General features: G+C 46.6%; 1 protein-coding gene across 4 annotated transcripts in view; it reads right to left on the bottom strand.

Annotated features, from left to right (window-relative positions):
* Window positions 1-15712, bottom strand: part of CLCC1 (chloride channel CLIC like 1) — a 154663-nt gene that overhangs the window by 64080 nt on the left and 74871 nt on the right. For all 4 annotated transcript variants that reach the window (XM_082266010.1, XM_082266013.1, XM_082266012.1 and 1 more), the window contains one exon: window positions 4674-4764. In XM_082266010.1, coding sequence (XP_082122136.1) covers window positions 4674-4764 — 91 coding nt within the window. The remainder of the gene's footprint in view (window positions 1-4673; window positions 4765-15712) is intronic.

Here is a 15712-nt window from a genome sequence, read left to right as displayed (position 1 = left end):
ATGACCTCAGGGGAGAGACCCCTATCCCTCAGGACCTCGGTTTCAACAGCCAGGCCGTCAAAGCCAGCGACTGTAAAGCAGGATGGAATATCAGCCCTTGAGACCGGACCGCCAAATGCACGAGGTCTGCGCACCAGGACCGGCGAGGCCAGTCCGGTGCCACAAGAATCACTGTGTTCTGGTTCCGAGTTCAACCTGCGAAGGAACCTGGACAGCCATTAAAACGGTGAAAACGCATACATCAGTCGGTACTGATGCCACGGAGCCACCAACGCGTCTGACGCGTCTGCCCGAGGATCGCGCGGCCTTGCCACGAATCTTTTCACCTTGCTGTTCAGACGAGACGCGAACAGGTCTACCTCCGGAAGACCCCACTTCGCGCACCACATCTGGAAGACATCCGGGTGGAAGGACCATTCCCCCTGGTCCAGGGACTGGCGGCTTCAGATAATCCGCCTGCCAGTTCTCCACCCCCGGAATGTGAACCGCCGATATCGCCGGGACGTGTGTCTCGGCCCAAGACAGAATGTCGGCCACTTCCCGAGCCGCTCGGGCTCTCTTGGTGCCCCCTTGGCGATTGACGTAAGCCACCGCCGTGGCATTGTCCGTCTGCACCCGAACCGGACAGCCCTGCAGCCCGTCCGGCCAACGTTGAAGGCAGAGATTCATCGCACGCAATTCCAGAATGTTGATCGGAAGGGAGGAGACCTCCCCCGACCAAGTTCCCAGGGCGGACAGAACGCCCAGAACACCACCCCAGCCCGACAGGCTGGCATCCGTGGTGACCACCGTCCATGAGAGAGGACGAAAAGACTTGCCCCCCGACACCGCCGGGGACTGGAGCCACCACAGAAGATCCCTTCTGGTGCGATGGCCCAACGAAATCTGGAGATCCAGAGATTGCGGTCGCCCGTCCCACCTGGACAGGATCTCCGCTTGGAGACCCCGCGTGTGAAACTGGGCGAAGGGAATCGCCTCGAAAGCCGAGACCATCAATCCCAGACACGGAGGGACCTGACTTCTTCCTGAAGAGTCCTGAGTTTGTCGTCCGGTAGGAAGATCTTCGCCTGGACCGAGTCCAGAATCATTCCCAGGTAGGGAAGACGAATCGACGGACACAGCGTCGACTTTGGAAAATTTATCGTCCAACCAAACTCCTGTAGAGTCAGCATCGTGATGGACAGGTCCTCCTCCAGACCCTGGCTTGTCGCAGACCGAACCAGAACATCTTCCAGATACCTCAGGACAGAGATGCCCTGGGCTCTCAACAAAACCAGAAACCGGCGCAAGCACCTTGGCGAAAAACCGTGGAGCCGAAGCGAGACCAAAAGGTAACTGTAAGTCCAGAATTGGACGTACCCTGCCCTCCTCCCTGGGCACAGTGAACAGATTGGAAGAGAACCCCCGAAATCTGTCCCTATGAGGCACCAGAACCGCCTGAGGGAAAAAATCTGCTCTCCGGCCGAGAGAGAAAACTCGATCTTGTAGCCAGATCGAACGATTTCCTGAACCCAATGGTCCCGCGCGTGGGCCAGCCAGGGCTGAAGAAAACCGAGCAAGCGTCCCCCCACCCCAGAACTGGGTGAGGGCGCCCCTGCAGGCCGCATTGTTATGGGCAGCGGGTCCGGACTGGCTGGACTTCTGTTTACCTGACCACGGCTTCTTTTGGGAGCCTTGACCTTTGAACGGCTTGCCCTTATAGTGCGCCCCAAAGGCACGAAAGGACCCCTGAGAGGGCCTAAAAGAAGCATGCTTCTTACCATGAGCAACCTTAGCCTTGTGGGATTGGGGCAAGAGTGTGCTCTTACCACCCGTGATCCCCATTATCAGTGTATCCAAGGATTCTCCAAAAAGGCGAGATCCATCATAGGGCAGATTGGCTAAGGTCTTGCGCGAAGATTGGTCCACAGACCAACACTGCAACCAAACCAGGCGGCGAGACAATACCGCCACACTTCCAAGACCGCATCACACAAATACATGACACCCTGAAGGATTTGATCCACCATATCCAATGTCGCCGGTGAGGCCGAATCAGCCACCAGGACGCGTCTAAGCACCTGCGTCCAACTCGCGACAGCCTGGGCCGCCAGAAGAGAAGCAAATAGAGCTTTTCGCATAGAACCCGTAATAGAATAAGTATGACGGGCAAGAGACTCCAGCCTCCCGTCCGTGGCATCCCGGAACACCGGGGTATCTTCTGCAGGAATCGCAGTGGACTTATTCAAAACCGCTACCGCGTGATCCACCGGAGGCGGTACACACCACCGCTCATCAGAAGCGGGCATGAAAGGATAACGCAGCTGAACATACTTGGCACAGCAAAAGGCTTGCGTATAGTGCGCCATTGTTCTCTAACAGCGTGCTGAAAATCATCAGTGCAGGGAAAGACCTGCGATGTCTGGCGTCTTTTCTGTGTCCCCCAAGCTGCCAGGGCAGCAGGAGGACATGGTTCATCCTGCAAATGCAGAGTATGTTTAAAAGAAGCAACCAAGTCATCCATGAGTGCAAGCTCTTCAGACGAGCATGGGGGAGAATTATCAACCCCTTTAACCTCAGCCTCCACCTCGGACCCCACAAGATCCAGGGAGGAACGAGACCCCGATAAGGAGACCCCAGCCATAGTAGCCCCAGCACAATCACCCTCTGAACCAGAGGAAATTGAAAACTCTGGGCCGTTTTGTGGATTGAGTAGGCATAAGCATTTTCACCTGAGCAGCAAGGTTAGCCCCAACCTCAGCCAAATCCCCCCCTGGGGGGGAAAACAGCAGTCCCTTGGCCTCCCACCAAGTGGTAGGAGATTTGCTTCCCTAAGAATCCATTGCCCCCAAACAATATGCTGGAGAATAAAGGGTTAACTGCCCCTTTAACAAGCGCGGCGAGCGCAGCCCACCGCACTCACACACTAGCACAAGAAGACCCCCACAGGGATAAAAGCTCAACTCAGGCAAGGATATAGGGATAGAGAGGATAAAAAACCTGGATAGACCACTGCTGCTGCCTCGATCGGTGCGCCCAGGGAAAAGGAATGATGCAACTCAGGGCGCTCCATCAAAGCCTATGGAAGGCTACAAGAAAATGGCCGCCTGCAGTGTTAACATGCGGCCGGAGCGAGCGCAGCCAAAATGGCGCCGAAAACGCCCTCCTCCACCTCAGTGAAGTGAAAAAAACACACCACATTATAGCAAAACATGGCGGACCGCCGCAGCGGTCGCTGTAATGTGCCCCAAACACGATATAATCATGCCCCACAGCACACAGCCTTTCACACATTCACAGTCTGACACAGATAGTGCAGCACAGCCCCCCCTCCTTGCAGCCCACAGCATGCAGCCAGAGAGATAGGGAACTTAACAGTGTGAACACAGGCAGGGTTACACAGTCCCAGACTGACACCCCCCAAACAGACAGGTCCCCACACAAATACACTTACCTCCTAGATGGCGTGGGGAACCCGCACAGGCGAACAAGCCACTGCATATGTGACAATGAGAGTCGCATCCAGGACGCAGAAAAAAACTGGGGTTAAGAAACCGCACAGCGTCCAGTGAGGTAGCCACCTCACCATAGCATCCCTGCACCGAACAGGGATGGGTCGTTCATTGTGCCAGGAGCGTTACCTGGCTGAACGCTCGATGGCAGGCTGGGAAGCCACTGACCCACAACCTGCGACCAGGGGGATCAGCCCGAGACCCAGCCCGCACGAATCCTCTTCATCAGAAGAACTAACTAATGCTGACAAAATTAACAGCTAAGTAAAGAGAGAGAAAAAACTCAAACAAAAATCAAAAAAGAATAGAGAAAGGCGGAGACAAAATGCCCCAGCATAGAGACATCCAGCTACTCCTGACAAGCTAGACATTGAAACTGAAGTAGGAAACAGGAAGCAGGAGGGTATAGACTGAGGGGACCACCCCCTGGGGTGGGGATATGTTAAAAGCTTTAATATTGACATATTCTGTTGCCTAGCTACTCCTACGGAGCAAAGTCTAATACCCCATTGTGACGAATATGAAGATGGCGGCGACTGTCGGAGGACGTAAGAGAAATCATTTTTTTTTTCTTTAAAGTGCCCTCATCCCCTACTGCTCGTATGCAAAGGCGAACACATACGTAGGTCACGCCTGCATGCATAAATTGTGTTCACACCTTAGACGTGAGGTATCGCTACAAACGTTCTAGTGAGAGCTATAATTCTAGCACCCGATTCTCTGTGTAACTCTAAACTGGCAACCTGTAAAGGCTTATAATGCGTTACCTATGGAGATGTTTTAATACCGTAGTTTGGCGCTGTTCCACAAGCATACACAATTTTAAAGCGTGACAGGTTAGTTATCAAATTACTTGGTGTAACAATCTTTTATATTTTAGGTATTTTATATTTTTGGGTATTATATTGTGTTTTTGTACATTAAAATTCACTAAAGTTTATTTAAAAAAAAAAAAAAACTGCATTTGAAAACTGCAAATTTTTTTCTCTAGGGTCTCTGCTTATAAATAACCATATAATATTTGAGGGTTCCAAGTCATTTTCTAGCAACATTTTTTTTAGATTTTTACATATATGTGAAAAGTGTCAGAATTGGCCCGGTTTTGAAGTGGTTAAGCACGAGTGCTAAATATACTAGTCAAAAGAAAGTCCTTATTTTATACTGTATACCCCTTTATCTCACCAAACAAATTTTCTGTCCAAGTCATCTTCTTGCCACAGTTTTGAACATTTTCCATTTTTGTTAATTTCGCCTGTCGTTCGGCAAATGCATCCTGACAAAAAAAAAAAAAAAATACATGAGTATTTATAGAAAATCAACACGAAGAGATTTGCATGTTGAATTCAATTAATTACACCTTAACAACTGATATTAAAGTTAAACAACAGATAATTTTGTAATTTAACCTGGTGTTAAAATCCAGAAAGTGCCTACAACTAAGCTGTGGATAATGAAAGTAGATCAAGAAAAAGATTTTACAGGTAATCTGTAGGAAAAATCCAATTTTTGAGTACATCAGGGGACACAGAGCACCATAATAATTACTATCTGGGTTTTACGCCACTTATAGGTGAATGTATGGGAGGGGTTATATAGAGGGGGACGTCCTATCTTTTTGGTTGCCAGTGTCCAGTTTTGTAGCAAGCAATAAACATCCCAGACAAGAGGGGAGGGATCTCGGTGTTCCGTGATGTACTCCAAGAAAAGGATTTTCCAGGTAAGCTGTAGGAAAAATCTAATTTTCTTTATCGTACATCACGGGACACAGAGCAGCCATAATAGCCATTACTATCTGGGACGTCCGAAAAGCAATGCACTTCAGGGGAAGGGGGGGACACTAAATATGAAAAAAACTGCCATCAGACCGAAAAGATCTACATAGCTGTCTGCAGCACACTGCGGCCAAATGCAGAATCCTCCCAGGTTCTAACATCCACCTGATAGAATCTAGTGAACATATGTACTGAAGACAAAGTAGTGGCCCTGCAAATCTGAGCCATAGAAGCTTGATGGCGAACTGCCCAAGAAGTACCTATTCTTCTGGTAGAGAGTGCCTTTACCGGAAAAGGTGGCACCTTCCCCTTTAACCACTTTACCACCGGAGGATTTAGCTGTCTTCCGTTCAGGCCACTTTTTGCGATTCGGCGCTGTGCGACTTTAACTGACAATTGCGCGGTCGTGCGACGCTGTACCCAAATGAAATTTACGTCCTTTTTTCCTCACAAACAGAGCTTTCTTTTGGTGGTATTTGATCACCTGTGCGATTTTTACTTTTTGTGCTATAAACAAAAAAATAGCGTTTATTTTGAAAAAATAATATTTTTCACATTTTTTTATATGAAATTCCCCCCCAAAAAAATGTAAAAATCAAAATTTTTTTAATTTTTGGCCAATTTGTTTTTGCTACATATTTTTGGTAAAAAAAAATCACAATAAGCGTATTTTTATTGGTTTGCGCAAAAGTTATTGCATTTACTAACTAAGGGAAAGATTTCTGTCATTTTTGGTGTTTTTTTTTTTTAACGAGTAATGGCGGCGATCTGCGATTCGTTTTGCGGGACTGCGACATTGCGGCGGACAGATCGGACCCTTGACTGACATTTTTGACACTTTTGGGGGTACCAGTGACATTACTGCAGTAATCAGTGCTATACAGTGGGTACGGAAAGTATTCAGACCCCCTTAAATTTTTCACTCTTTGTTATATTGCAGCCATTTGCTAAAATCATTTAAGTTCATTCTTCTTCCTCATGAATGTACACATAGCACCCCATACTGACAGAAAAACACAGAATTGTTGACATTGTTGCAGATTTATTAAAAAAGTGAAATATCACATGGTCCTAAGTATTCAGACCCTTTGCTCAGTATTTAGTAGAAGCCCCCTTTTGATCTAATACAGCCAGGAGTCTTTTTGGGAAAGATGCAACAAGTCTTTCACACCTGGATTTGGGGATCCTCTGCCATTCCTCCTTGCAGATCCTCTCCAGTTCTGTCAGGTTGGATGGTAAACGTTGGTGGACAGCCATTTTTAGGTCTCTCCAGAGATGCTCAATTGGGTTTAAGTCAGGGCTCTGGCTGGGCCATTCAAGAACAGTCACGGAGTTGTTGTGAAGCCACTCCTTTGTTATTTTAGCTGTGTGCTTAGGGTCATTGTCTTGTTGGAAGGTAAACCTTCGGCCCAGTCTGAGGTCCAGAGCACTCTGGAGAAGGTTTTTGTCCAGGATATCCCTGTACTTGGCCGCATTCATCTTTCCCTCGATTGCAACCAGTCGTCCTGTCCCTGCAGCTGAAAAACACCCCCACAGCATGATGCTGCCACCACCATGCTTCACTGTTGGGACTGTATAGGACAGGTGATGAGCAGTGCCTGGTTTTCTCCACACATACAGCTTAGAATTAAGGCCAAAAAGTTCTATTTTGGTCTCATCAGACCAGAGAATCTTATTTCTCACCATCTTGGAGTCCTTCAGGTGTTTTTTAGCAAACTCCATGCGGGCTTTCATGTGTCTTACACTGAGGAGAGGCTTCCATCGGGCCACTCTGCCATAAAGCCCCGACTGGTGGAGGGCTGCAGTGATGGTTGACTTTCTACAACTTTCTCCCATCTCCTGACTGCATCTCTGGAGCTCAGCCACAGTGATCTTTGGGTTCTTCTTTACCTCTCTCACCAAGGCTCTTCTCCCCCGATAGCTCAGTTTGGCCGGACGGCCAGCTCTAGGAAGGGTTCTGGTCGTCCCAAACGTCTTCCATTTGAGGATTATGGAGGCCACTGTGCTCTTAGGAACCTTAAGTGCAGCAGAAATCTTTTTGTAACCTTGGCCAGATCTGTGCCTTGCCACAATTCTGTCTCTGAGCTCTTCAGGCAGTTCCTTTGACCTCATGATTCTCATTTGCTCTGACATGCATTGTGATCTGGAAGGTCTTATATAGACAGGTGTGTGGCTTTCCTAATCAAGTCCAATCAGTATAATCAAACACAGCTGGACTCAAATGAAGGTGTAGAACCATCTCAAGGATGATCAGAAGAAATTGAAAGCACCTGAGTTAAATATGAGTGTCACAGCAAAGGGTCTGAATACTTAGGACCATGTGATATTTAAGTTTTTCTTTTTTAATAAATCTGCAACAATGTCAACAATTCTGTGTTTTTCTGTCAGTATGGGGTGCTATGTGTACATTCATGAGGAAGAAGGATGAACTTAAATGATTTTAGCAAATGGCTGCAATAAAACAAAGAGTGAAAAAGTTAAGGGGGTCTGAATCCTTTCCGTACCCACTGTATATATGCACTGTTACTGTAAAAATGACACTGGCAGGGAAGGGGTTAATTTTATTGGAGAGGGAGGGGTTAATGTATGCCTGGTGCTTACTGACGTGTGGGGGGGGGGGGGGAGGTGACAGAGTGACACAAGGACAGATCCAGGGTTCAGCTATGCTGAACCCTGCAATCTGACCCTGCCTGTCACTTCAGAGATCCGCCCGCTGTGTTTACACACAGCGGGCGGATCTCCAGACTCGATCCCCGACGATCGGGTAAGAGCAGCGGCGATCGCCGCTGCTCCTCCCCTGGCCAGACTCCCGCTGTGACTGAAAACAGCGGGAGCGAGCCTCCGGCAGCGCGCGCGCGCCGCCCACAAGGGGCGGAGTCCAGCGACGTAGGTCTAGGTCGCTGGACGGGAACGAGCCACTTTGCTGCAGTAGCAGCAAAGTGAGCGGGGGTAAAGTGGTTAAACAATACCCCTGGATAATGACCTGACGTATCCACTGATAAACTGTAGACCTAGATGCTGCCTGCCCTTTTCGTGGGCCCTTCTGGCAGCATGAACAAAAGAATAGGTCTTCCGAATCTGAGCTGACATCTTCAAATAGACCTTAAATGCACATACTACATCGAGAGAATGTAACAACTTTTCCTCTGCGGTTTGAGGATTTGTAAAAAAAGGAAGGCAGTATAATGTCGTATAATGTCCTGATTCAAATGAAAAGCGGACACCAGCTAGGGCAAAAACCCTGGATGTGGACGTAGAATCACCCCATCTTGAAATAAGATCAAAAATGGCTCATTACAAGAAAGAGCCGCTAACTTTGATACTCTTCTAGCTGAAGTTACTGCAACCAAAAAAACAAACTTTCTGGTCAAAAGAACCAGAGGAATATGCTGAATGGGCTCAAAAGGCTTTTGCTGTAGAACCGCCAGGACCAAATTTAAATCCCAAGGACACAACAGTGGCCTAACTGGCAAAAGCATATGCAGCAACCCTTGTATAAAAGGCTCGGACCAAGGAATGCAAAGCAATTGGTCTTTGAAAAAAGACTGGCAAGGCTGAAATTTGACCTTTAATAGTGCCTAAGGCTAGCTTCATATCTACCCCTACTTGCAAGAAGGCTAGAATTCTCCAGATTATACACTTATGGGGATGCCACTTCCTGGCCTCACACCAAGAAATTGAAGACTTCCAGACTCTAATAAATGCTCCTAGAGACTGGTTTCCTAGCGTTTATCACGGTAGAGACTGCAGGACCAGATATTCCCAGCTCTCTCAAAATCCAGGCTTCAATAGCCAAACGGTCACATTTAGAGATTGTAAAGCAGCGTGGAATATCGGACCCTGAGAGAACTGGTTTCCCTTCTTCCTGAATCCTGCGCAGAAGTTGTGGCATCAGCTGAACTGGGGGAAAGGCATAGATCAGGGAGAACTGATCCCAGGGAGTCACCAAGGCAACCACTCCGACTGCGAACGGATCCCTGGTCCTGGACACAAGTTTGTCCAACTTGTCGTTGAACCTGGATGCCAACAGATCTACATCCAGGACCCCCCAGCGTTGACAAATTAATACAAAGATCTCGGGACGTAAGGACCATTCCCCTGGAAACATCTGCTGGCGACTCAAAGTCTGCCTGCCAGTTCTCGATTCCTGGAACGAAAACCGCCGACAGGCATGTACAAATTTCTCCACCCAGGATAGGATGTGACCCACCTCCTTCTGAGCTGACTAACTCTTGGATCTGCCCTGATGGTTGAGATAGGTCACAGCCGTATCATTGTTGGATTGTACCCTGACAGGTCAACCCTGAAGTCTGGGAGTCCAGTACCTTAATGCCCGACAAATCGCTCAGATTTCCAGGATATTGATGAGCAAGCTCCTTTCTAACCAGGACCAATGCCCTTGAACAGTGGCTTCCTCCATAACTGCTGCCTAGCTGGAGAGACTGACATCTGTAGTCACTACCTTCTAGACTACTGGAAGAAAGGATTTCCTGCTCTCCAAATTCCTGGCTATCAACCACCAACCTAGACTCTGATGTACCCTCGGTACTAGAGACATCCGACAATCTAGGGCCTGAATTTTTTTGCTCCAGGCTGACAGAATGTTGTTCTGTAAAGGTCTGGCATGGAATTGGGCATAAGGAACTGCTTCGAATGAGGACACCATCTTCTCTATAAACCTCCTACAAGGACGTACAGAAGGATACTTTTTCCCTTCTTAGGATCCGAACCAGATCCTTTAGAGCTACGACCTTTCTTGGCGGCAAAAAACACCTTTTCCTGTACTGTGTCCACAAGGAAACCCAGATACTCTAGACTCGGAACCTGCTGCAACGCTGAATTTGCCAAATTCAAAATCCAACCCAGATGTTCTAAGAACTGAACTACCCGTAACACATTCTGGCTTAGAGTAGAAGCCAACCGGTCTACAAGTAATAGATCATCCAGCTATCCTACCACTGCTATCCCTTGAGACCTTAAAATAGCCAATACATGAGCTAAGGTGATTTCTATGGATGCTAGAATTTCTCTTCCTTGCAGAGAGGCCATGACTGAGCGAATTTACTCCATTCGGAATGTTCAAATGTTTAGGAACTGGTTCAAAGCTTTCAGATCCAGAATAGGTCTCACATCTCCGTTTGGCTTGGGGACTACAAAAAGGTTTGAGTACAAACCCCTGAATTTTTCGTCCGGAACTTCTGTAATCACTGCTTGAGACCTCAGATGATCCAGAACCAAAAATAAGGATCTTCTTAGAGGTTTTGCAGGTATTTTTGACCTTACAAACTGAAGATGAGGAAACACCCGAAATTATAGTTTGTACAAGACTGTGGAAATAACCCAGTTGTCCTGAATCATTTCCACATAGGCCTCCGAGAACTGTAGCAGCAGTCCCCCCCACCCGACTGAGTGGGGGCGTTCCTTCAAAAGGTAAATTTAGAGCTAGGCTTGGTAGGCCTCTGAGCCCAGGGTTTCTTCTGCCCTTGACCTAAAGGCTTGACTCTAGATCCAGATGGCTAATGCCGTCAAAACTACCTGGGATTAGAAATACTGGGAATCTGAGTGTTACCACCTTAAAAGAAGGACGTTTACTTTCTCCTTGACTAGTAGAAGCGCACCCCCCCCCCCCCCCCCGTCCCCAAATAGGCACTCCACATGAAAGGGAAAGCCAGCTAGCAAATTTTTTACACGGTAATTCCGCAGACCAACTTTTTAGCCACAGGATTCTGCGCATATGAACTGACAGAAGAGCAAACCGTGACATTTGCTGTATGGAGCCCTTAAGAGCATCTACTGGAAAACACAAAGCCTGAGGTAAATCTGCTAAATCTTCAGCAGACTCCCTGGGAAGTAACACTCCTGGAAACCTGTTTAATACGGTCTTTTAAAGACTGACAAACTCCTATAGCTGCACTGCCAGTTGTATTGCAGATCCTGCAATAGCAAAGGAAGCTTTTAGTAAAGATTACAATTTATTATCAGCTGGATCTTTAAAAACATGGGCATTCTCTACAGGACAGGTTAAATTTCTGTTTACAGAAGAAATAGCAGCATCCACTGTAGGCCATATACTATCTGTTCTAAAAGCGGATGTAAGGGAAAAGCCTGAGAATTTTGAGGAGGGCGTAACGAGTCTAATGAGGAAAAAGACTTCAGAAATCTCTAAGGGAGGTAATTTAAATCCAGACCGGACCATTTCAGTGAGAGACTGAATTAATCTGGGACTGAGAGGCCGAGAATGGCTCCCCAGACCCTGACTCCCCAGACGTTGATTTCTCTGCCTTTTTCCCTCAAGGCCAGCTGAAGCTGATGCCAAATCGTCCTTCGTGGCGTAGGCTGAGACAGAAGCACTAGATGTGGCTACTAAGCCTGATAATCGTAATGGCTCAGATTGGCCAGTCGCCTCTGGCCTCTCAGGGGAGTTTAACACAGTAGATGCACAGTTAGGATCCTCTAATCCTGACAGCGGCACACTTGTGCCCCTTCCCCCTGTGCCCCCCCCACTCCCTTTTCCAGGAGGACATTACTCCAAACAAGAAAACTTGAGGTACTTACTTTAGTGTATTCAAAGCTTGTGCCAAGCTGTAACAGCTTATCACACACACAGCAGTTATCCCAAAATAACAGAACCGGTCAGTGCCTGTAAACATCCACTCACAGTGACTCACTCACCCAGCTGCTCTGTGTCCCATCCAGCTTCTGACAGAAGCTCACACTACCAGGAAAACTCTTCAAATGCTGCGCCATCTCCGCCCCTTACTGCACATGTACTATGTGCACGCCAAAGCATCACGGACACGCCCCTCTTGGCTCCATGTGCATGCTTGTGCATGTAAATCGGCTGAACTTGCGCGCGCGTGATCTCCCGCCGCAGGGATGGCCACAGAAGGTGCTCCCTGAACCTAGAGTGCCAGAGGGTAAGCCGATGCACGGGCGGGATGTACAAAGTCCCGCTGCCCGCCAAGCATCAGGGGGGTTGAGAGCAGAAAAATGTAAGGCATCCAAGGTACGCATGCCACAGCTGAATACACATACTGCCTCTAGTGGAGACATAAAATATGGCACTCGGTATCTGTTAAATTAGAAAGTAACAGTGTATCATAATTAAAGTGAACCATTCCCGCTGCAGGATTCTGCCTAGAACTAGAATCCAATCTTTACCTATCACGGCGGGTTCTGTCACTTGTCACCCTTCAAGGACCGAGTCCCCCTCATTTTTGGGGCCACTCCCTTGGACCTGTAGGGCACCCTGCCGGAACGCCTTTGGCGTTAGTCTTACCAAGGGTCTGGATTCCAAGGTCCAGTGCCCAGGAGGATAGCATTACAGGCAATACCTTGTTTCCCTTTACCGAGGCTCAGGTACCATCCTTTTAGTCTTCCACTTTCAGATGGATCCGATTGTCAATCCCCTTTGATCCAGAGATCTTAACAGGGATTGTAGCATAATCTTTGTTGTTCTTCTTTAAAAATATGGAGAGCTTCTCCAACCATGACCATCACCTCTAAGCAGCTTGGCTATGCTTCCTGTATGCAGCTTAAAGTGTATATCAAAGCAAAATAAAGAAAACAAATCTCTGCAACGTCAAAGTCGACAGTCTTTAAATATCCGGGCATTCAGGTTATTATAGTACAGGACTACGTATTTTTTAATATTGAGTCACTCTTACTGAAGATGAGGAAGACTTGTAAAACTTGGTGTAAACTGCCCTATCAGTGGTAGGTAGGGAAAATATAATTAAAATGATTTGGATGTCACAATTGTTGTAAATTCTTCATAATTCTTCAATTTGGATTATACAACGGAGGTTCAAAAAAATGGATCCCTTTTTTAGGAAGCAAAAGCAGCCCTAAATTAGATTGACGATACTGCAGCTTCTGAAGGATGGAGGAGGTATGGCAGTCCCGAATGTCAAACTATGTTACTGCCCAATTTCAACACTTAGGGGGTGGAGTTTCCTTAATTTAGGGGACCCCATTCAGAAATTGGTTAATGCCCATCTTCCACAACACTGCCTTATATTCTCTATTGGAACTGGACACTGGACACTTTCAAAACTGGTGGCAATTCCCTATGCTTGTGCTTATTCAGCTTTGGCTGAGCATCCAAATGATCACTGAACACTCTGGGTATACCCAATATGGAACAATTTGAATATTCCAAGATTTTCCAAATTGGAGGGATTTAAGAGCTGGAAACAGGCTAGCATTCTCATTTATCAGTGATTTAACAATATTTTACTTCCCTTTCAGTCTCTATTAGAACAATTTCTGATATCTAAACAATCATTTTGCCAATATTTGCAGTTCTGTCAAACCCTGCAGGTGCAATCTCGCACTATACCGTTAAAGTATAATCTCATCTACAGTGGTAACGATGATTGCATCTGCAACACTGACAAAGAAAGAAGGGTCCCATTGGGGATCTTTATTCTGCTCTTTTGACTGCCAATAATACCAGAGCCCATTTGACAACAGCTGGAAACAAGATCTGAATCCTAGCAGCTAACTAGCATTGGATTGCTTTCACAAGCATTGGGAGGGGGGGATGTCCCCCCCCCAAACAGATAAGCAAGGGACCAGGGAAGGAGCTGATCAAGGGTCTTGGATTAAAAGTACCATTTCAGTCTTTGCAGATGACGCCAAGCTTTGCAGTGGAATGACTTCCTTACAGGATGTCTCCAACTTACAAGCTGACCTCAATGCACTGTTTCATTGGGCAACTGTGTGGCAAAAGAGGATAAATGTTGATAAATGTAAAGTTATTCACTTGGGGGCTAAGAATATGCATGCATCATACATACTACGGGGGAGTAGAACTGGGGGAATCCAAATAGCGGAGAAGGATCTGGGTGTTCTGGTAGATCCTAAACTGAATAATAGCATGCAATACCAAGCTGTGGTTTCCAAAGCAAGCAAAGTCCTTTCTTGTATTAACACAGGCACGGACTCCAGAGAGTGATATCATTTTGCCCGTATACAAATCATTACTAAGACCTCATCTGGAATATGCAGTTCAGTTTTGGGCACCAGTTCTCAAAAAGGATATCAGGGAACTGGAGAAAGTGCAGAGAAGGGCAACCAAACTGATAAGAGGCATGGAGGAGCTCAGCTATGAGGAAAGTTTAGAGTAACTGAATTTATTCTCTCTTGAGAAAAGGGGGGGTATGATCAACATGTATAAATACATAAGGGGTCCATATAATGAACTTGGTGTTGAGTTATTCACTTTAAGGTCAACACAGAGGACAAGGGGGAACTCTTTACGTTTAGAGAAAAACAGATTTCGTCTCCAAATACGGAAAGGTTTCTTCACCGCAAGAGCTGTGAAAACGTGGAATAGACTCCCTCCAGAGGTGGTTCTGGCAAGCTTACTAGATTGCTTTAAAAAAGGCCTGGATTCTTTCCTAGGTGTACATAATATAAATGGGTACAAATATTTAAAGGTAAAGTTGATCCAGGGAATATCCGATTGCCTCTCGGGGGATCAAGAAGGAATTTTTTCCTTGCTGTAGCAAATTGGATCATGCTTTGCTGGGGTTTTTTGCCCTTCTCTGGATCAACAGCGGGTACAGGATTGTGTATATGGGATTGTAAGGTTGCGTTTTCTTTACTGTTTTTTGTTTTTTATTGGTTGAGCCAGATGGACTTGTCTTTTTTTAACCTGACTATGTAACAATCTTTGCGTAGCTAGCTTCTTTAGAGTCCATATGTGAGATCAGGGGTCTAATATATCTGAGCTCTCCTTATTACTTCAGCCATGACCATATTTACTTTTGTTCAGCTGCTCCTGACTGTCAAAGAATGTAAAAGTGATCCAGGTGGTTGTACTGTCACCCAATCACTTTTAAAGCGAGGGCAGTATGGCTCTCCCCCCCCCCCCCCCCACCCCCTGCATATTCTCCAACCCCTCAATATTTTAGAGCCAAAAATGCATATTTCGAAATTTGTAAAAAAAAAAAATTAAGGACACGTGTCACATGGTAACAAAACCAAATTAGCCCTGTCTAACAGTTCATGTTAAAACCGAGGTTTTTATTGCACACATTTACCAGTAAATGTGAAAGCCACAGTGACTAGCCAAGGCTCGTCTGTATACACGGAAGAGCCTTGGTGAGGCACTGTGGCTTTCACATATATTTACAGATGTGTGTAACCAAAACCTTGTTTAAAATGAACGGTTAAAAAAGGGATAATTTGGTTTTGTTGCAGCTTAGCTGGTAAGTATGCTGGGAAGTTTTCGGTTCTTTGCAATGTGCAATGCCTCTTTTATGTGTAACCTACTGTAAAGGCTGGTTATAGGTTGATATGGTGGCCATTTATCTGTAGAGCTGAATTTGATGCTGGGGACGCATTGGAAAACTTCAGCTGCCATTGTGCTCTTGCTGGTTGTCCAATGGATCCTGGTGACTTTAAGGAGGATTGAGCAACCGCCAGGCAAACCTGCCCTTA

This window comes from Pelophylax lessonae (genome assembly GCF_965119305.1).
Source record: "Pelophylax lessonae genome assembly, chromosome: 8".
Taxonomy (NCBI): domain Eukaryota; kingdom Metazoa; phylum Chordata; class Amphibia; order Anura; family Ranidae; genus Pelophylax; species Pelophylax lessonae.
This window is presented reverse-complemented; position numbering and strand designations above follow the sequence as displayed.